The sequence below is a fragment of the Dreissena polymorpha genome, chromosome 8, assembly GCF_020536995.1.
Source record: "Dreissena polymorpha isolate Duluth1 chromosome 8, UMN_Dpol_1.0, whole genome shotgun sequence".
Classification (NCBI taxonomy): domain Eukaryota; kingdom Metazoa; phylum Mollusca; class Bivalvia; order Myida; family Dreissenidae; genus Dreissena; species Dreissena polymorpha.
In genome coordinates, this window is record NC_068362.1 from 50,159,675 (window position 1) to 50,179,202 (window position 19,528).

The 19,528-nt window shown below is 35.3% G+C and overlaps 2 protein-coding genes across 3 annotated transcripts in view; one reads left to right on the forward strand and one right to left on the reverse strand.

Annotated features, from left to right (window-relative positions):
• Positions 1-9,795, reverse strand: part of LOC127843187 (anaphase-promoting complex subunit 4-like) — an 84,577-nt gene extending 74,782 nt beyond the window's left edge. The window contains exons 1-7 of the mRNA XM_052373048.1: positions 9,640-9,795; positions 9,076-9,202; positions 8,281-8,380; positions 6,500-6,710; positions 5,446-5,472; positions 5,116-5,160; positions 2,584-2,689 (exon numbers count right to left, since the gene is read on the reverse strand). Coding sequence (XP_052229008.1) covers positions 2,584-2,689; positions 5,116-5,160; positions 5,446-5,472; positions 6,500-6,710; positions 8,281-8,380; positions 9,076-9,192 — 606 coding nt within the window. The 5' untranslated portion in view covers positions 9,193-9,202; positions 9,640-9,795. The remainder of the gene's footprint in view (positions 1-2,583; positions 2,690-5,115; positions 5,161-5,445; positions 5,473-6,499; positions 6,711-8,280; positions 8,381-9,075; positions 9,203-9,639) is intronic.
• Positions 9,750-19,528, forward strand: part of LOC127843188 (rho GTPase-activating protein 19-like) — a 53,093-nt gene continuing 43,314 nt past the window's right edge. The window contains exon 1 of one of the 2 annotated variants that reach the window (XM_052373052.1): positions 9,750-9,884. The gene's annotated coding sequence lies outside the window, so the exon portion shown is untranslated. The remainder of the gene's footprint in view (positions 9,885-19,528) is intronic. The other variant, XM_052373051.1, reaches the window with a different exon arrangement.

Genomic DNA, 19,528 nt, shown 5'->3' on the forward strand with positions numbered 1-19,528 from the left:
TGTCACTATTTATTTTATGCTTTCCGGTGGTTTATTGAGAAATATCAGTAATGAAAACTGATAATTTAACTGTTTCAATCAGTGAAAATAAACAGTGAAAATTATCGATGATTTTCACTTTTTACTGTGAAATGACGTCATTTTTTTTACGAAATTACGTCATTATCCCAGCGAAAATCTTTAGTTAAACTCTTAAACAATGTGTCCAGATTTTCGTAATTCCGTCTTGACAGAGTTATCGTTCGTGCGGGTAGGTATACCTACTTCCGGTGTTAAGGAAAACAATTGGGAAATACTACTGTTCTATCGTTAAATGCCATAATTTTAGCGGTATAATCGGTAAATTTTGAAACAAAAGTAAAATTACATAAATTGCCTAAAGACTCATGTACAAGAAAAGCTTGGATGATAGCAATTGGCCGGAAAAATTGTTGTCCAACGGCATATACTCGTGTCTGTTCCGACCACTTTCGAGACGGAATCGGTCCAAACTCTTTTGACCGAAACACATTTAAATGTTTCAAGAATGATTTTAACCATTATAGTTGCGATGTTATTGAAAAGCAATGCATGTCCCGCTAAAATTTTAGATTTTTCGTTAATATCATGTTTTATAAGTGAATGTAACAGCTGTAATATTAATCTTAAACATATAGGCTTCGTATTTTAACTTATCGGGGTATTGGAAATGAACTGTTGAAATATTAACGAAAAATGTTAACTTTTACCGGGACATGAATTGCTTTTCAATAACAGCGCAACTATAATGGTTATAATCATTCTTGAAACATAAAAATGTAGCACTACGATATCCTGTGTTCATTTGAATAAATAAAATAACGTGTATATTTTTACGTACCAATAAACTATAATATATAGTAACAATCAAATATAAGATATTTTTACCTTGCATATTTAATACATATTGTGTATTTTTCATTAAACATTGAAATAAACATTGCAGAAAAAGCGTCGATATTGCTTATATTCGTCCATATCCGCACTTTTCGGTCATATCTGTGGATGTGAGTCATATATGCATTTTAGACAGACCGCTTTTTACCTAGGATACTCGTGATACCTACCCCAATGGGAGACAACTAATGTAGTTTCGAAAAGACCGAATTTATGGACTGCAGTTTGTATGCCAATAACATCTTCTTTTAAATACATAGTGTGTTTTTTCAGGTCAGTGTGATAAAATTGATAAAGAAATATTTAATGAAATGCAACTTCTTAACAAAAGAACAAGGAGATAGTTAAAGGACAAGAAACCTCGCACTATTACAAAAATTGCACATCATCAAGTTATCCTTTAAAAAAACAACAGTAATTTGTCCCACACTGAATCAGAAATTAAACACTCTGCAAAATTGTAAAAGGTATTTCCCCAAGACACTGTACTAAGTAGGGATGGGACCAAATATCCGAAAATTCGATAATCTGCATAATATTCTGATCCGAAATTCATATTCGAATATTCTATTTTTATGCAAAGATACTTCTAAAAAAGTTATATGTACATGTACAAAGTAGCAGTTTTGGTTTAGTGCAGACGACTTTCCTTATAAGTCATGGTTTGGATAACAGCTGCCATAATTGAATGATATGATAATTGGCAAACGGGAGGGTATATGGCGATGGACAGATCGCCAATTTACTGAAAATTTATATTGATGCAATATGAACAAACTATTTTTGAATATCAGTCGGAAAATGAAAATTATTTTGTGAGAAACATCAATGCGTTTCGCAAAGCATTCAATTTGTTTGATATTCAAAATCTGTGTTTTTACAGGTCTTTTAACCTCAGGTGGTATATAACACAGTATCTTTGGACTTGATTGAGCCGAAGTTCGCATTTGTTTCTTTTAACCAATTAAACCATCGTGGTTCTTAATTTCAGAATAAATAGCGAAAACAAAAGCATAAATATTATCGATGGGGAAGAAATCCAAATCAATTAGAAATATTGAAACAAGAAACCATCGGAGACGGGTGATGTCACAATATTGCACTATATATTCAGATAAAAGGAAACGTCTAGTAGTTGGGGGGACAAGAATTGCACTATATGTACAGTTAATAGAAAATTTCAAAGGGCCATAACTCTGTGAAAAATCATCCGACCAGAACCGGCTGATAATATGCACATCTCATCTTGGTAGTGAAGCTTCCCATAAAGTTTAATTGAATTCCTGTGATTAATTGCTGAGAAATAGCCCAGACAAAAATTGTGCACGGACGGACGGACACACACACGGACAGACGAAGCGTCAACTATATGCTTTTTTTGGGGGGAGCATAATAAATTAGAATTACTGTTTCCAGAAATATTTTATGAAAATAAACAGTTTTTATTTTAAATCAAGAACATAATAATTAATGATCTTTACAAAAAAATTATTAGTGGCAATATGGAATAATACATAGCTGCGGATGGTCATAAGTTCGGACATTTAAATATATAAGGTTTAAAAATTCAATATTCGGATATATTCCAATAATGACAAACAAATATTTGAATATGATTTTCAGTATTTGTTCCCATCCCTAATATTAAGACAAAGTTCGCAATGCTACCTCGCTACTGATCTCTTCTCCAACAGTAACCTTGGCGACAGGGAACACCCCGTAGATGTAGAGCTGGACCTCCTGACTGCAGCTGCCTATCACCAACACATTCAGCCTGCAAGTAGAACCACCAACACATTCAGCCTGCAAGTAGAACCACCAACACATTCAGCCTGCAAGCAGAACCACCATCACATTCAGCCTGCAAGTAGAACCACCAACACATTCAGCCTGCAAGCAGAACCACCAACAAATTCAGCCTGCAAGTAGAACAACCAACACATTCAGCCTGCAAGTAGAACCACCAACACATTCAGCCTGCAAGCAGAACCACCAACACATTCAGCCTGCAAGTAGAACCACCAACACATTCAGCCTGCAAGTAGAACCACCAACACATTCAGCCTGCAAGGAGAACCACCAACACATTCAGCCTGCAAGCAGAACCACCAACACATTCAGCCTGCAAGTAGAACCACCAACACATTCAGCCTGCAAGTAGAACCACCAACACATTCAGCCTGCAAGCAGAACCACCATCACATTCAGCCTGCAAGCAGAACCACCAACACATTCAGCCTGCAAGTAGAACCACCAACACATTCAGCCTGCAAGCAGAACCACCAACACATTCAGCCTGCAAGCAGAACAGTATGCAGCATTTGTTCCAAAACATTGTAAATCAATGTTCCAATTATTATTGTTTAATCACATTTATTTAGGAATATATTCATTTACTTTACTTAATGACAATTTAGCACAGATATTTTGCCTAATTACAATGAAGACTATTTTGATTGACGTTTGAATTTGTGATATGACCTTGTCAAGAATTCTTGATATACATGTACGGACTATGTTAATGACCATTGAATCCCTTACTGTTTTCATGCTTAATGTTTTTACATGTATTATGTGACTTATAGGCCCGTTTGGGCCGCAGGGCCCTTGCTACTCTTTGAGGGATTGGCGCCGGGGCCCTTAGAGGGGGGAATTTGCGTCGTTTTGGACGAAAACGAGAATTTTAGAAGATCTTTTCACCAACCATTCAACACTTCAAAAAACCCAAAAACGGCCAAACAAGGGCCCTTGGGCCGGGTGCATGCTTTTTTGTAATTGTCTGTTGTTATTTTTATATATGTTTGCACATGTCACTTTAATAAAATATTTACTTCCTTTATTTAAAATGAGCACTTTGACAAAAAGTCAAACGCTTATATAACCACTTTCAAGTCTGTCACTAGGTAAAACAAGTATTTGTGAAAAATCTAGATACTGCTACCTGAATGGTGATCAAACCCTAGACCTCTCGCTAGGTGGACTATATCCATTATACCACTGGGACGTCGTAAATATCCCAGCTTGTTTATTGTCATAATGATTTAAGTGTTTACCACTTAGATACGTATTTTGACGTGATTGTGGTCCCTTAAAGAGTTAAATTTAATTGAAGATCTTTCTAACTAGATTCAGGTTTTAGAGGCTTCATTTCCAACCCTTACATGCTGATGAGCAGCAAACAGCATAAAACCTGAACAGACTGCGAGTTACTCTGCCATTTTCACTGTTCCTTTGAGTGGGAAAGGGTTAAGTAAAAATGAAAAATGTGCGCAATAAAATTGACCTTCCAGTCTGTACACATTTAGTTTCAGCCCATTTAAAGTTGTCTGTCAGTCACTATCATGCCCGTAGGTCCTAAGTTGTTCTGCACTCACAATACATTTATTGTTCTCTTACTATGATCTACTCATGTTGACATGTGTAACACCTGATGTCTGTTGTATGCAAATGAAACCTACTTACCCAGAGTTGTGTTAAGGATTTGTGTTTTTCACTAAATTGTTTTAATGGACAAAAATATCAGTAAGATAAATTGGTATTTTTGTGACTATGGTTCCTGATTTAAACAACAAATGAAATGGAGCATCAATGATTCTAAAATTCAAACTGTGCAATTATATCATTATTTTGACAATTAGTACTAGTAAAAGAATCACACTAAAAGAACTGGACAAAAAAAATGAATAAATCTGTAAAATATCATTTTTTATGAATACACTGGATCTTTCATATCATATTCAGTTACAAGGGTATGTGTTTGTTATCCCTGCCATAGGCGGACAAATATAGTTTTGGCCTTGACCATCTGTCTTTCTGTCAGACCAGAACATTTTTGTGTTCGGAGCCGTTTCTCATAACTGCTTGAGCCAATTTAATTGAAACTTGGTCAAAACATGTCCCCTGTGAGACTCAAACCTCTGACCACAGTAAATAACGTTCTTTCCACAGGGCCACAGCGACCGTTGATGTGTTAATTAATCCTTTGCATGCTGGGAAATTTGTCGTCTGCTAAAATGTTGTCTGCTGAATTTCTATAATTAGCATTTTCTTCAATTATTTTTCAAAGAATACTATCAGAATAGCAAACAGTTTGGATCCTGATGAGACGCCACGTTCTGTGGCGACTCATCTGGATCCAAACTGTTTGCAAAAGCCTTTAAAATTTGGTTCCAGCGCTATAAGTGTTCAAACTATGCTCACTGTTTCTGGCTTTGGAGCTTCTTCTTATCTTCTACATTGTCCTCACTGAAGTAGAAAAGCCGACATGAAAGGGTTAATACAGCTGAGCTAGATGTGTATGAATTCAGATCAAGTTTTCTTAGAAATAATAACGAAACTCGTGTTGCTGACACATACAAACAATTAAAACAAAATTGTATAACTATTATCTTAATTGAAATTGTATGGAAGTGTATCAAAATAATGCTTAGTTCTTTCTTTTAAAAGATCTAATAAATTTACTAAAGTTTAGTACTTTTTCAACATCATTATATACACCAACTTATTTACAGCAGAGAAGAAAAACCATACCTTTTTCCTTTCGACAAACTTCCGTAGCTACAAAGAAAACATACTAAAATAAATCAGTAGCAAGGTAGGAACAAGCTTATAGGAACGTTAAACACAATGATCTATGTTTCACTTTTAAAAATGTATACGAGTGAAAAAATATCACCCAAAGTTGCAGGACAATAATAGCTACACATGCACAACTTCATGCTATAATGAACAATGAATGCAGGTTTGAATGTCAACAACCATAGGAGAACTTGGTCTTACTAGTTTCCCTTGCGTATCTTCGAGTCCGTTAAACCAAAATGGTAAAATACAGTCCAATTTGAAACAAGAGCTGTCACCATAGGATGACATATGCCCCCTATAAACGCTTTGATAGAAGTTATGAGCATTTTTCGAAACCTAAACGCAGATTTCGAAACCTAAGCGCGGACCCTAAGTTCAAAGTCAAGGTCACAGGGGTCAAAATTTGTGTGCGTATGGAAAGGCCTTGTCCATATACACAAGCATACCAAATATGAAGGGTATATTTCAAGGGACATAGATATTATGAGCATTTTTTGAAACCTAAACGCAAAGTGTGACGGACAGACAGACAGACGGACGGACGGACAGTGCGATCACTATATGCCCTCCTTCATGGTCATAAAAAATAATCTCAATTTCAATAAAAAAAACTTTTTTTTTAAATTATGATATCTTTTTTATTTTATTTCAATTACATCTAACAAAGTATTTATCTATACAATTTTATTTATATGACTTCAAATTTGAATCATTATAAAGAGTATTATAAAATTATTTTTTCTAAAATCAAAAAATGACCAATACCCAAACAGCATTTTTACCCAAAATGACCACAAGAAGGCCTGGCCTATGGACAGACTCTACTTTGTAACATTTAATAACTCGATATTACTGAGAACCGTATTCTAGCCAAACTTCCTAAATACATTTAAACATATCCACTTATTTCATTGGATTTAACAGGCAGCATAATACTTTTCTGGATTTAATATGATTCCTTTTTTTAATCATTTTCAGGGAAGTGAAATACAATTAATCTTACCTCTTATTAAGGGGATGCAGCTTGGGCAGGTAGGTGGCAGTGTTGTCCTGTAGATAGGGGTCAGAGAGGGTTGAAGCTCCGCATTTAGGGGCTGCGTGACACACCCAGGAAAGGGAGGTCACTTGGCTGCCGACCTCTATCGTATGAAGGACCTCAGCATTCTCAATGTAACATAGGACCACCTGACCACTGCTGTACCCCACTGCCAGCACTGACGATGGCAAGCGAAATATCCAACTTATCAAGAGTAAGCATTAAATTCCCACTTAAGTACTTATTTTGATGCATTTGTAGTCCCGCTTCATTTCCAACCCTTAGATACTGATGAGCAGCAAACAGCATAAACAGGATGAGAGTTACTCGCAGGCTGTTTGCACAAAGCCATTTTCACTTTGCTTCTGAGTGGGAAAGGGTTAATGACTTTTCTTAAACACATGAAGCTGTTTTTTTCCACAGCAAGATTAAAAGCTTCGTTTAGGAAAATATCAACCTTGGTGAATAACAAGTGACACTTGTTTGAGATGAGTTAATATTCTAAAGGACAGTTACTAGGAAAATTGTGTCAATACATGAAGATATAAGAATTACTAACAACGTAATGACCATTGATAAAACTATGAAAGCAAAACAGCTTAAAGGGCAATATCAAATAATTCTTCAACAAAATTCTTGGTGTTTTTATTGGTCATTGAATGTGACCAATACATTATAATAGTTACAAATAAGATCATAAATTTTGGTGAATATAGGATAAAAGTTGCACTGACTTGCAGGCTTGTCATTATTAACCGATTGCCGATCAAATTCAACAATTTAAATCTCCAGAAAATCGATTGTTTTTCCTGAATCATTAAAATTGTGATTGGAAGTTTTGATCTCGCAAACCGACAATAATTGGCGAGGAATAACCATAGAGCGTTTTGACCTTGGGCCTTTTTGACTAGCTACCGCCACACCGATAGCGCCGCGTTTTGTAAAATGGCTTTTGATTGGTTTATCGCGTCGGCATACGGCCAATCAACATTTCTCAAAATGGCTGAACCAAAGAAGAAGAAAATTAAAAGTCTTGAAGACTTCGGTTTTATGCATAAACCGAAACCTGTTGAGATCAATTTTGACTTGCACAACAGTTTATTTATTGTTCCCCTTTTGTTCAGATGCTTGCGTATGCATACTGCACGATAATTCAGCCGCAGACCCAAAACTGCAAAAGCGTCGCGCCTCATGAAATAATAATGAACTGTGCATTCTCAACCGATATATGATGTTTCAGTGATAAACAAAATAAAACATGAAAAACATAATGTGGGGTGTTCATACTTGTTTCGAGAGTTTGTTTTGTTGAACAAAGTGTTTGTTTCAAGTTGTGTTTTTGCATCGATTTTTGCAAGGCACTCTTGGGGGGAGGCGTTTTTTTAATGCTTTGTTCTGTTGTTACAATATTCAAGGAAGAGGCTGGGGAGTCAGACCAAGAAGATGACAGCTTTTACTAACATGTACAGTATACTAAAATGTGAAAACCTAAAATTTTCTCTTCTTTTTAGACCTCATTTTAACTTTTAATGCTCTGAGAATATCAGTATTTTGTCCCTCAAAATGTCTAGAATTTGTTTTCGGTCGGGGGCTTTGCCCCCCTGGCACCCTACCAAGGCGTTGCCCTGGACCCACATGGGGGCCTGGGCAGCCCCCTTGACCCCCGGCCTAATTGGTAACTATTCCAAAATAATCCCTTGTTTGAAATCATAATGACAACCCTGACTTGCATGAGCCTGGATTGTTACCTTTGCCATCAGGTCTCCAAGCCATGGCTTTCACCTTCGTCTCTTCATTCTGGGCTGGCAAAGACCAAACCTTCTGCCATGTCAACCGGTGCAACACAACCTGCCAACAGATGCATCAAAGCTGCCATGTCAACCAATACAAAACAACCTGTCATCTCAACACATGTGTTTTATGTATCTGAATATTAAATGATTAACTGTAAGATATATATTTTTTGTACAAGAAACCAAGACGGCTCTTTTTTGTATCTTAGAAAACAAAAGCCTTTTTGAAATACCCGGCCACAATTCAAACACGTACTTTTTTACCTACAGATAGTCCGACTGAAATACCAGTCTTTCAAAACAAAATAAAATTTCCATTACCCAAACTTAAAAACATAAATCTGTAGTACACAATAAAAAGCCTTCTGTTAGATCTGTACATTGAATATCATGTATTTTCTGATTGTCTTGAGAAAAATTGGGAAAACCCCAGCTCTATTAATAGACAGAACAAAATTGACACAACTTATTAAATCCAATTAGTTAAACATTTTTAAATGTAGCAATAAGATTATTAATGAGTTTCAGAATTTGTGGGGGTGTATTACTAAAATGTATTTCTATAATTAAAGGAATATTTATGCTGATGGTGTTTTGGTGCATTGTATTGCTCTCTTTTATTGTGTAGTAGTACATAGCAGACAAAATTATGTAAGCTTCAGCATTTTTTCCTTCAGAGCTTCATGTGGTCATAAAGAAACTGCAGTTTAAAGGCGGTATATTGCACTCCTGGATATAATTATTGTTCACCTCTCCCTGTATGTTTGAGAGCGCAACGAGATCAAACTTTGGAGACCATTCCATCAGCTCTGCCTCAACTGACACATACTTCTCATCTACCTGGCGGAACGCCTCTAGCTCTGGCATTGCAAATCAACTGCAAAGGATTACAATAAATATCAATTAACATTAAAATAAACTTCAAGTCCTGCATTATCAGATTCTAATAAATGACTTTTTTCTTGATCTTATTCAGCACAAATAAGACCATTGACATTGCCATGTCAAGGTAAAAATCGAATTACAAATACCAATCAAAAGGTTTAAAAGTTAAGTTATAACAATATTACTAAGGCAGAATTTAACGGGGACCTTTACTAAGCTTAGGCTGAGTTCGAGTTCCAAGAAGAAGAAACCTAGATAACAGTATTTTAAAGCGTATCCGAAAATATATTTGTCCGAAATAAGTGTCATTGTTTAAGTAAGAGAATTTTGTCAGAAATAAATCGGTGTAACTGATTGTCGAATGTCTTAATAAATACTTTTCGAAAACAAATGTATATGCGCAATACAAAATTAACAAACACGTCATACAAATGTACGCGAACAACGATTAAATCCGTGCCCCCTTATTTTCTGGCAGTTCTTGCTTTCAGCAGCTCGTGCTGGTTAGGCCAATGAGATTACGTTTAACAGTGGTAATTTACCAATCAACTTAACGGTTTCTTATGACAGATCTTAAGCGGCCATTTCAAGTTGTTAACAAAGTAACTGTCAAGCGTAAGCCGAATTTGCTGTCAAAACAATGGTTTCCAGTATTTAATTTTAACCAGGTATTGGTAAGACCAATAATTAAGCAAAATATCACCACGGCAATAAATGCCTTGACTCAATATTGAAGTCAAGGATAAACATTGTCATAAGTCGTTCATAGTCAACAGGAGTCTTCTCCCTTGCATTGGTGTCTTGTCCTTTTGTCCACGTCAACGCAATTAAAAAGGGTGAGGGTGGAAAGCTATCAAAGTATGTTGATGCTTCGAATGAATAACCCAATCCATAGTGTATCTTAGTTTAGTACAATCATGTAATTAAAGGGTTAACAGTTTTGCAAAATGACAATTTAAAAATAAAGATTAGAGATTCAATTTTTTTAAATAATTTATTGAAATCTGAAATATTCACAAAAAGTAAATTTATTCCAAAATGACTGCCCAAAAATCCAAATGGGAGGTTTTCCCCCAAAAATAAATTCCTTGCCACATTCCCGAAATGGTGGAAAAACAAGACTGGAAAGCGTGTTAGTCCATATGATATAGGCCTAAACGGACTCCCAGAGCCTTTGATAATTTTTGCTATGGTGGCTCTGGTAGTCCATATGCACTCCTTCATAAACATGGGTGCAGTTCAGCGCACGGAATCCGTGCGCTGCTTCACTAAACAGACATCGTTCGAAACAAATTGAGGAAAATAATGAATAAACTTCATAAACATTGAGGAAAATAATGAATAAACTTCATAAACATGTTAAATTTACCTGAATGGCAACCTACAGATGTTATCCTTTGCATGCACCCTATAAAAACACGACGATGTTTCAACACACTTTTCTCGCTAAAATTTTTATGTTTAAATTTGAAACAGTGTATTCTGTATCGAATACCACATAGTTATCGACTTTAATAGGCTCCATCACATAACCAGACGTGCAAAATATTGGTGTACTGCGACCTAACCAATTTTGGGTCAATTTTCCAAAATGGCGGATACAGCGTAGGAAAGAAAAACTAAGTCAATAAAAAGCAATTATTTCTTGTTTTAATGGTACCATTTGGATGAGTTTGTGGTTTAGACAGGTAAACTTTAATAAGTTCTTGCAGTTTCAGTGTTCCTTAACCCTTGCATTGTTGATAACATTTTGCACCCATGGACAAGAGAGAGCGCATTGCAACTCTCAGCAACCCATTGGGTTATAAAGCTGAGAGTTGAATTATTGCAACTAGAAAGCGTGTGTGGTGCAGTCCTAACACGTTAGACTTTGCTCAAGAGGACCCTCGTTCAAACCCAGGGACAGTCGCATTTTGTTATTTTAACTTTTTCCTTGTTATAATTTTTAACCAGGTTTTCCGAAGGAAAAAACTGGTTATTAGATTGGCGAATGCGGGCGGGCTGGCTGTCAGGCTGGCTGGCTGGCGGGCGGGCGGAACAAGCTTGTCCGGGCCATAACTATGTCGTTCATTGTCAGATTTTAAAATCATTTGGCACATTTGTTCACCATCATTGGACGGTGTGTCGCGCGAAATAATTACGTCGATATCTCCAAGGTCAAGGTCACACTTTGAGTTCAAAGGTCAAAAATGGCCATAAATGAGCTTGTCCTGGCCATAACTATGTCATTCATTGTGAGATTTTAAAATCATTTGGCACATTTGTTCACCATCATGGGACGGTGTGTCGCAGGAAAGAATCACGTCAATATCTCCAATGTCAAGGTCGCCACGACTAAAAATAGATTTTTTTTTAAAACAAACTTAAAAAGGGGGTTAATTTTGTTTGTTCCTTTCAAAAGTTCAGTTTGAGTTTTCTCCCTTTATCAGATTTTTTTTCCACAATAAAAACCTGGTTTTGTGACAATTTTGTCCCTTGTTACTATTAACTATTACTAAGTGTGAAAATTAGTAGACAAGTCCCTGTCAGATTAAACAAATTATTCATGTTTGCTCATATTGTTCACCAGCCAATAACTGTTGATGCCAAAAGATGCAGTTCATAATGCCCTGCTTTTTAGTCCCCTACCGGTTTCACCGGAGGGGACTTATGGTTTTGTATCTGTCAGTCCGTAACACTTTTCTGGATCCTGCGATAACTCTAAAAGTTCTTAATATTTTTCATGAAACTTGGAATATGGATAGATGGCAATATGGACATTATGCACGTCATTTATTTTGTTCCTACGTCAAAAATTGTGGTTGCTATGGCAACAAATAGACTAGAAATACTGCTGAAAATGGTGTTTTTTTCTGGATCCTGCCATAACTCTAAAAGTTCTTAATATTTTTTCATGAAACTTGAAAATTGGATAGATGGCAATATGGACATTATGCACGTCATTTCATTTTGTTCCTACGTCAAAAATTGTGGTTGCTATGGCAAAAAATAGACCAGAAATACTGCTGAAAATGGTGTTTTTTTCTGGATCCTGCAATAACTCTAAAAGTTCTTAATATTTTTTCATGAAACTTGAAACATGGATAGATGGCAATATGGACATTATGCACGTCATTTCATTTTGTTCCTACGTCAAAAATGTTGGTTGCTATGGCATCAAATAGACTAGAAATACTGCTGAAAATGGTGGTTTTCTGGATCCTGCGATAACTTTAAAAGTTCTTAATTTTTTTTCATGAAACTTGGAACATCGATAGATGGCAATATGGACATTATGCACGTCATTTCATTTTGTTCCTAAGTCTAAAATTCTGGTTGCTATGGCAACAAATAGACTAGAAATACTGCTGAAAATGGTGTTTTTCTGGATACTGCGATAACTTTAAAAGTTCTTAATATTTTTTCATGAAACTTGGAACATGGATAGATGGCAATATGGACATTATGCACGTCATTTCATTTTGTTCCTACGTCAAAAATTCTGGTTGCTATGGCAACAAATAAAAAAATATTCTGACAATGGTTGAATTTCTGACAATGGTGGAGCCGTTAGGGGACTTTTCTTGCTTGGCAATAGTCTTGTTCACTTTAGATCTAACCTTGTATACAATCAATATGTATAAGGGATACAACCATCAAAACTTCTGTGCACAACCCTGTTCTGATCAGACTGAAAGTATCACAAATTTTGCTCTCAAAAGTAATAAACACATCAAATAGTTTTGCATGAAATAAAATGTTTTTAATTTAAAAAACCATGCCTACCAACATGTAAGTGACAGGACTTTTACTATGAAACATATTTCCAATGTGTAAGCTTATTTCTTGAAAAAAGCCTATAATTCCTAGTACAAAAATGGTTGGCTTCTGGAATGCAAACTCCATCACACATTTTTAACCACTGAAGTCAAGCCATTGTAAAAAAACGTATTATTTAAACTTAGGTATGTCAATAGCAGAGACAAATTCAAGTGCCTTGTCAATTATTTTGTCAGTAATTGTATTTGTTTATTGCTTTTGTTAAAAGAAATTTGTTCTTAACCTAATTCAGGAAGGTGTAACTACTGTAGTCATGAAACAAAAGAAGCAGCCTCATGAATTGGAATAATTGTAATATTGCTGTTCTTGCAGTTGTTGTTTTTTCACCATTTTGGGAACGGTGTCGGGTCCCTTTGGATTGGGAAAATTTGCGGCGTTTTGACAATCCATTTGGAAAATAGTGTTGTTGTTTTGCTAAAAAAATGCTTCAAAATTGAGAAAACAAGTGTTTTCAGTATTATATTTTCTAAGGTTGAACTTATATGGATGGGAGATGAAAAAAATATATTGTATTCAGATCTAAAAAAAAACATTCGCGGGGAACCTTCGATTGGGAATTTTTAGCTCCCATTTGGGAAAAATATTGACTTTTTTCCATTAGGCATTAATGGGGCCGATTACCGGACCCAATTTTAAATGAAAAAAACACTATTGTGATTCTAAGTTTCTTAGATTCTTTAAAAAAAACTTTGAACTTGTATCTGATACATTAATTTATGCAAGGTCAAATAATAATATCATCATAACCTGTCAGGATCAAACCTGTTTAGTATTATACTTCATTGTTTTTTACTGGTATTTGGGTATTTGGATAACTAGTAGTGGGGGGGGGGGGGGCTACAAAGCTTCAACTTTCAGGTCTTCCTTTGTATAGTTGGAAGAACATATAAACTGAGGAGTTTGTTTACTTTAGAATTATTCCACTTGTATTTTCAGTTACTTCAAAACAATTAATTCTGGCCGGGTGGACAATTTTAACCCTTTACCTCTTATAAACACATTTTGACGCATTGGAAGTCCTTAAGAAAATCAATTTAGTTTAAGTCTTTTCTTAATATATTAAAGTTTGAAAGGCTTCATTTCCTAGGCGAGTTACTCGCAGGCTGTTCGGGTTTAATGCTGGTTGCAAAAGCCACTTTCACTTTGCTTCTGATTGGGAAAGGGTTAATTTTATGTTGTCACTTTTAAGATTTAACTATTAATGTATATGATATTATCAAAAGATTAACTGGCCTTATTATGCCCTCGGATAGAATGATCGGGGGTATATTGTTTTTGGCCTGTCTGTCTGTCATTGTATGTGCCTGTCTGTCTGTCTGTCACAAACTTTAACCTTGGTTAAACTTTTGCAATAACTTTTGTAATATTGAAGATAGCAACTTGATATTTGGCTTGCATGTGTATCTCATGGAGCTGCACATTTTGAGTGGTGAAAGGTCAAGGTCAACGGTCAAAAAAATATTCAAAGCAGTGCAGTAGGGGGCATTGTGTTTCTGACAAACACATCTCTTGTTTTTTGTATGGGTCTAATTGCCTCTTCTCATTTAACATTAAAATTAATATGTTTACTCGTAATGTTTTAAATTTGTCTGATACATCAAGGGCAAATACAAAAATCACTATCATATCTGCAGTGATTTTTTTTTCGTTATAATTCGGTTTCGGTAGGGGACACATTACCAATTGAAAAAATATGTATTTTTCCCAATTAAGACCTTAAAATTCCCAATTGAAGATTTTAAAAAAAAAAAAAAATTATAATAAGTTTCATCGTTTAATTCACCTCAAATCCAGCTCTAATAGTTGAACCTTAGTTAATTTAATATTAAAATCACTAATATTCTTAATTTTAAAGTATTTGTAAGCAAAAAATCGGCAGCACTAATTTCCCAATTTTAATCAAAATGCCGCGATTTAGGCTGTAGAAAAATTAATATTAAAAAGTTGTTGATTGTCTCTGAATAACAACATAAGTTCACTGAAAAATGAAAAATGTATGCATTTAAGTCTCAACTGGTCAGTCACTTGTCAAATTGTCTTTGAAATGGTCAGTGTTTCATTTCAAGTGATGGTAATAAAACCCATTTGAAGTTTTTCTGGACATTTGTTCCATGGAAAACAACATCATTATCATCTTGGACATTGTTGCAACTTCAAAGCATTGGCATATTACTTTGCTATGATACCCTGAATGGAATAACGATTAACTGACCTTCAAGGTTGATTATCCACATTCAGCATAGTGCAGCCATGTCGGAAATGAGAGATGGGAAATGTCAGGCTCCATGAAGGGGGCTCTAGTCTTGGATATACATTCAATGATTATGGTTGGGAAAAGCTGTTTAACTCCTGGGAGTGCATGGGTGTTGGTCATTTGGGTAACAATTTATTTTGTAGTGATGTTCATTTTGAATACATACTGAAAACATTGCTTTTAAAAGGTCTTTTTTTTATAACTTTTTTGTTTAGAATAAAAAAAATGTAATAACTATTGAAATGACTGAGTTGAGAGTGCCTGCCTAAGTATGTTTTTACACTGACATTTATTATATATTCATTAATTGTACCTTCAATTCAGTAAAACAAATCTAAATGTTGGGTAAAACTGAACTCTTGTCAAGGAATTTTGTTATGAAATTTCTGTTGGCATTGGGTTTTTCACAATAAATTCTTTGGACATGTACACTGTAACAATAACTGTTATATTGCAATTCTCAATATATTGTGGCTATGGCCCCTCAATATCAGAGGAGCATGATCACTAGTTAATTTGTTTTAATCATAGACTTTGCTAACTTGAGAAAAACCTCTTCTGCTTACAAAAAAAAGCATTGAAGCAAGTAAACACATTTTTGCCAACTTGGGAAAAGTACCGGCACAGCACCTATGGGGGACAATTAACGCAAAATACTTAAAAATAGGGAAAAACTCGCATCATGAAATCTACCGATTCTAAATTATGGGTCTTTTTTACTTTTTAGTACTTAATTGCACAATCCTTAATTGCACTCTGTGGCAATCACGATCTAAGGACTCCACATACTGCGATTATAACAGAGTAACAATCTGTTATCATGAACATAACTTACTTAGTTTTCATTTATATTGCATATTGTAAACATTATTTTTCTATTCATTGGTAAACCTGTTGCGAAGTATACAATAACTGCTCTTTAATTATTTGTATTTTCTACACCAAATGTTGACTTGTAGGTTAATTTATTGGTTATATGGAAACCCTCAAATTTTAAGAATTTCATTATTACTTGAGCTTCTGGCATTCAAAAAACCACTCAATACTTTAATGAGAGGAAAATTTTGTCCTGTCTACTGAAAAATCAAAATGTGAAATTGAACACTGTCTGAAGTGATACCCTGTACTTGAAGGACCTCTTTCATAGTGGTTGGTGTTAGAGCAAACACTAAGCCATGTGTCTGAATTCACAACCCAGACTGGTTTGTCCCTATTCTCATTGGACTGAGGCCCCCAACTGGGGCTGATTGATTGGTGATGAACCAGTCTACTCACCCATGATAACCTGACCCCACTTTCACATGCCCCGGGACTGGTTTTATCTTTTAATTTGAGTTAGAAGGGTGAAAACACCACACGTCAGCCCATTCTTACTGTTTGTGCAAACTTTGCAAAAAGTGGCATGTAAATTATAGTGACAAACTCTGGGCATCCAGTGATGGTTTGAGGGCTAATTTGAGGCCGAAACTGACCCATTCCCCTTCTCAAAACAAATATTTTCGGATTCCCTCAAAAATAACCAATAAATTCCGCTCCTAATGTAAGCTTTATTTTGATAAAAAAATAGTAAAATATGACAAAGTTGGAGGCTTTTTTGTCAGCAATCCCTGATATTTTCATCAAATTATGTAAATCATAATTTAATTAAGCGTTTTGAGGTAAAAATTTGATTAATTTTTCGTAACAAAGTATAAAATAAACCTAAAATTGTGCAGATCTTAAAAAAAGTTTTTTTTTAAGTTCCCTTTTTTTTTTTAAATCCCCATGTAAAGGGCCCTACCAACTTTCTCCCATAGGTTAGGAAAAAACACTGGCATCAGTTTTGCTTTCATTATCAAATGCATGGGTGACAAGCCCTCAATGAAAGCCCTTAATACAAGTCAGAAATTGCAGACGTTAGTTTGCTATTTGGTGAAATATGCTTATTTAATTAACATTCATTATTGATATATTCAGTTAATAATTATATCAAGGACTTTGTATAAAAGTATGATTTATCTAGTGCACATTAAGATTAATTAAACAATATATTATTAGTTATTACTATTAGTCCGTTAAACTGTAACTAGAGGAGACTTTAGGTTTACCCGTGATTTGTCAGTGTGCCTGTTCGAACTAGGATCCAGCAATACTGCAATAAGTACAAGACAGTACTTAAGCTATGTTTATGAAACTTGGTATGGGGATTCAGTTTTGTTCATCTGACAAAAATGTGTTTGTTATGGTTAAACATGCTTTAATTACAGAAATAATTGATATTTAAAATAATATTCATTGTTGATTGTCCATCAGTCTGCATGTCAAAAAACTTTGGATGCTGCAATAACTCAAAAAGTAGTCGAGCTAGGTTGATGAAACTCATTATGTGAATAAACAATGGACCCCATTGAAAATAAGCTTTTAGCTTAATGGGTTATCCATATGTCCTCAGCATTCATGCTCATATGAACATACTACTGTCAAAAAAACTCATGTATTGTTAAAAGAATGCATACAGTAACAGCGTTTTACTTGTTGCTCTTAAATTGTGACGTTTTTTTTTAAACTGGCCTAGTCTTAATCCTTGATATCTGTGATATATTCTATGTTCATTTGTGATAATTTATATGTCTTATGTGTCATACATGTGTTTGTGCTATTGACCTTAAATGTAAATAAATAAATAAATTATAAACAGCCATATTGTTATATATACTTGCTATTTCAGTTGTGTGCAGGGTTCTCAATAAGAGCCGGCCAAATCGGCCGTTTGACATCAGATTTTGGCCGCTTAAAAATCGCTCAGTTTTGGAAAATCGGCAATTGACTTTTCCAAATTTGCGTGTCTTTTCGGTAATTTTGCTCCTATTTGCTATTAAGCAAAGACATCGCTTCATTATCTCCCTTAACGCATTACAACAACAACAATGAAAAGGGGCATATTGGAATCGGTCAAAAATCAGTAAATTATTTTGACGTTTTGCTCATCACATGTTGAGTTAAAAAAAAATCAAAAGTAATAAAGAGCTTTTTCCATTTATCTTTTGTTTAATAGTTAAAAAGCTCAAATTCATAAAATGCACACACAAATGCTCAAATTTAAGTGCCTGGTTGAGCACTAAAATAGCCATAAAATGGCCCAAAATGCAGAAAATCAAGTGCTTAATTTTAAAATTTTCAGGGGAAGCATGCCCCCTGGACCCCCCCATTGTCAGATACCCATGACTAATTCATTCCGTTACTCTCCAGCATTAGCCATGGGACAATATAAGCAATACACGCTGTTTTGACCTTAACTGTAACCTTTCATTAGACCAACGAAATCGCAGTTTACAAAAAGAATTTCGCTTTGGAGGTGTCAATGCTTCGCCTGGATAATTGCGATTAAATACACCAAGCTTTTTCATCCACCTGTCCGAGTGCTTAAAAAGACATCGCGCCCATGTTAGAGACTAGAGATACTTTTACTCTGAAAGTCGTTTTAATTCTCAATTTTAAAGTATACGCATGCACGACGAAATTCCATTGCTATGGACAACGCAATTTTGACAACAAACCCATAGTCTCTATAGTACAATTTGTATCATTGGTAAAAAATATCCTCATGAAACCGTGAGGGATCCAATGAAATTACTGGATTTGACGCACCCTAAAACGGTGAAAAGAGCTCGTAATGTCCCAGGGTCAATAAATGGAGAGTAACGAAATAAGTCGAACGTGGGTATCCAACGATGGGAACCCCTAGAAGGCCTGTTGGTTTCACATTTGGGCCTGTTGGCTCAAAAGTTATTGAGAACCCTGTGTGTATTGTTGTTTTTATGCCCCCGGATCAAATGATCGGGGGTATATATTTTTTGGATTGTCTGTCTGTCTGTCTGTCTCTCGGTCTGTCTGTCTGTCATTGTATGTGTGTGTCTGTCTGTCCCAAAACTTTAAGGTTGGTAATAATTTTTGCAATTTTGAAGATAGCAACTTGATATTTGGCATGTATGTGTATCTCATGGAGCTGCACATTCTGAGTGGTGAAAGGTTAAGGTCATCCTTCAAGGTCAAAGGTCAAATTTTGCAATATTGAAGATAGCAACTTGATATTTGGCATGCATGTGTATCTCATCAAGCTGCACATTTTGAGTGGTGAAAGGTCAAGGTCAATGTCATCCTTCAAGATCAAAGGTCAAATATATGGCTTCAAAGCACAGTACTGTTGGGGGCATTGTGTTTCACAAACACAGCTCTTGTTTTCCGACAAAAATTGTGGCTGGTATG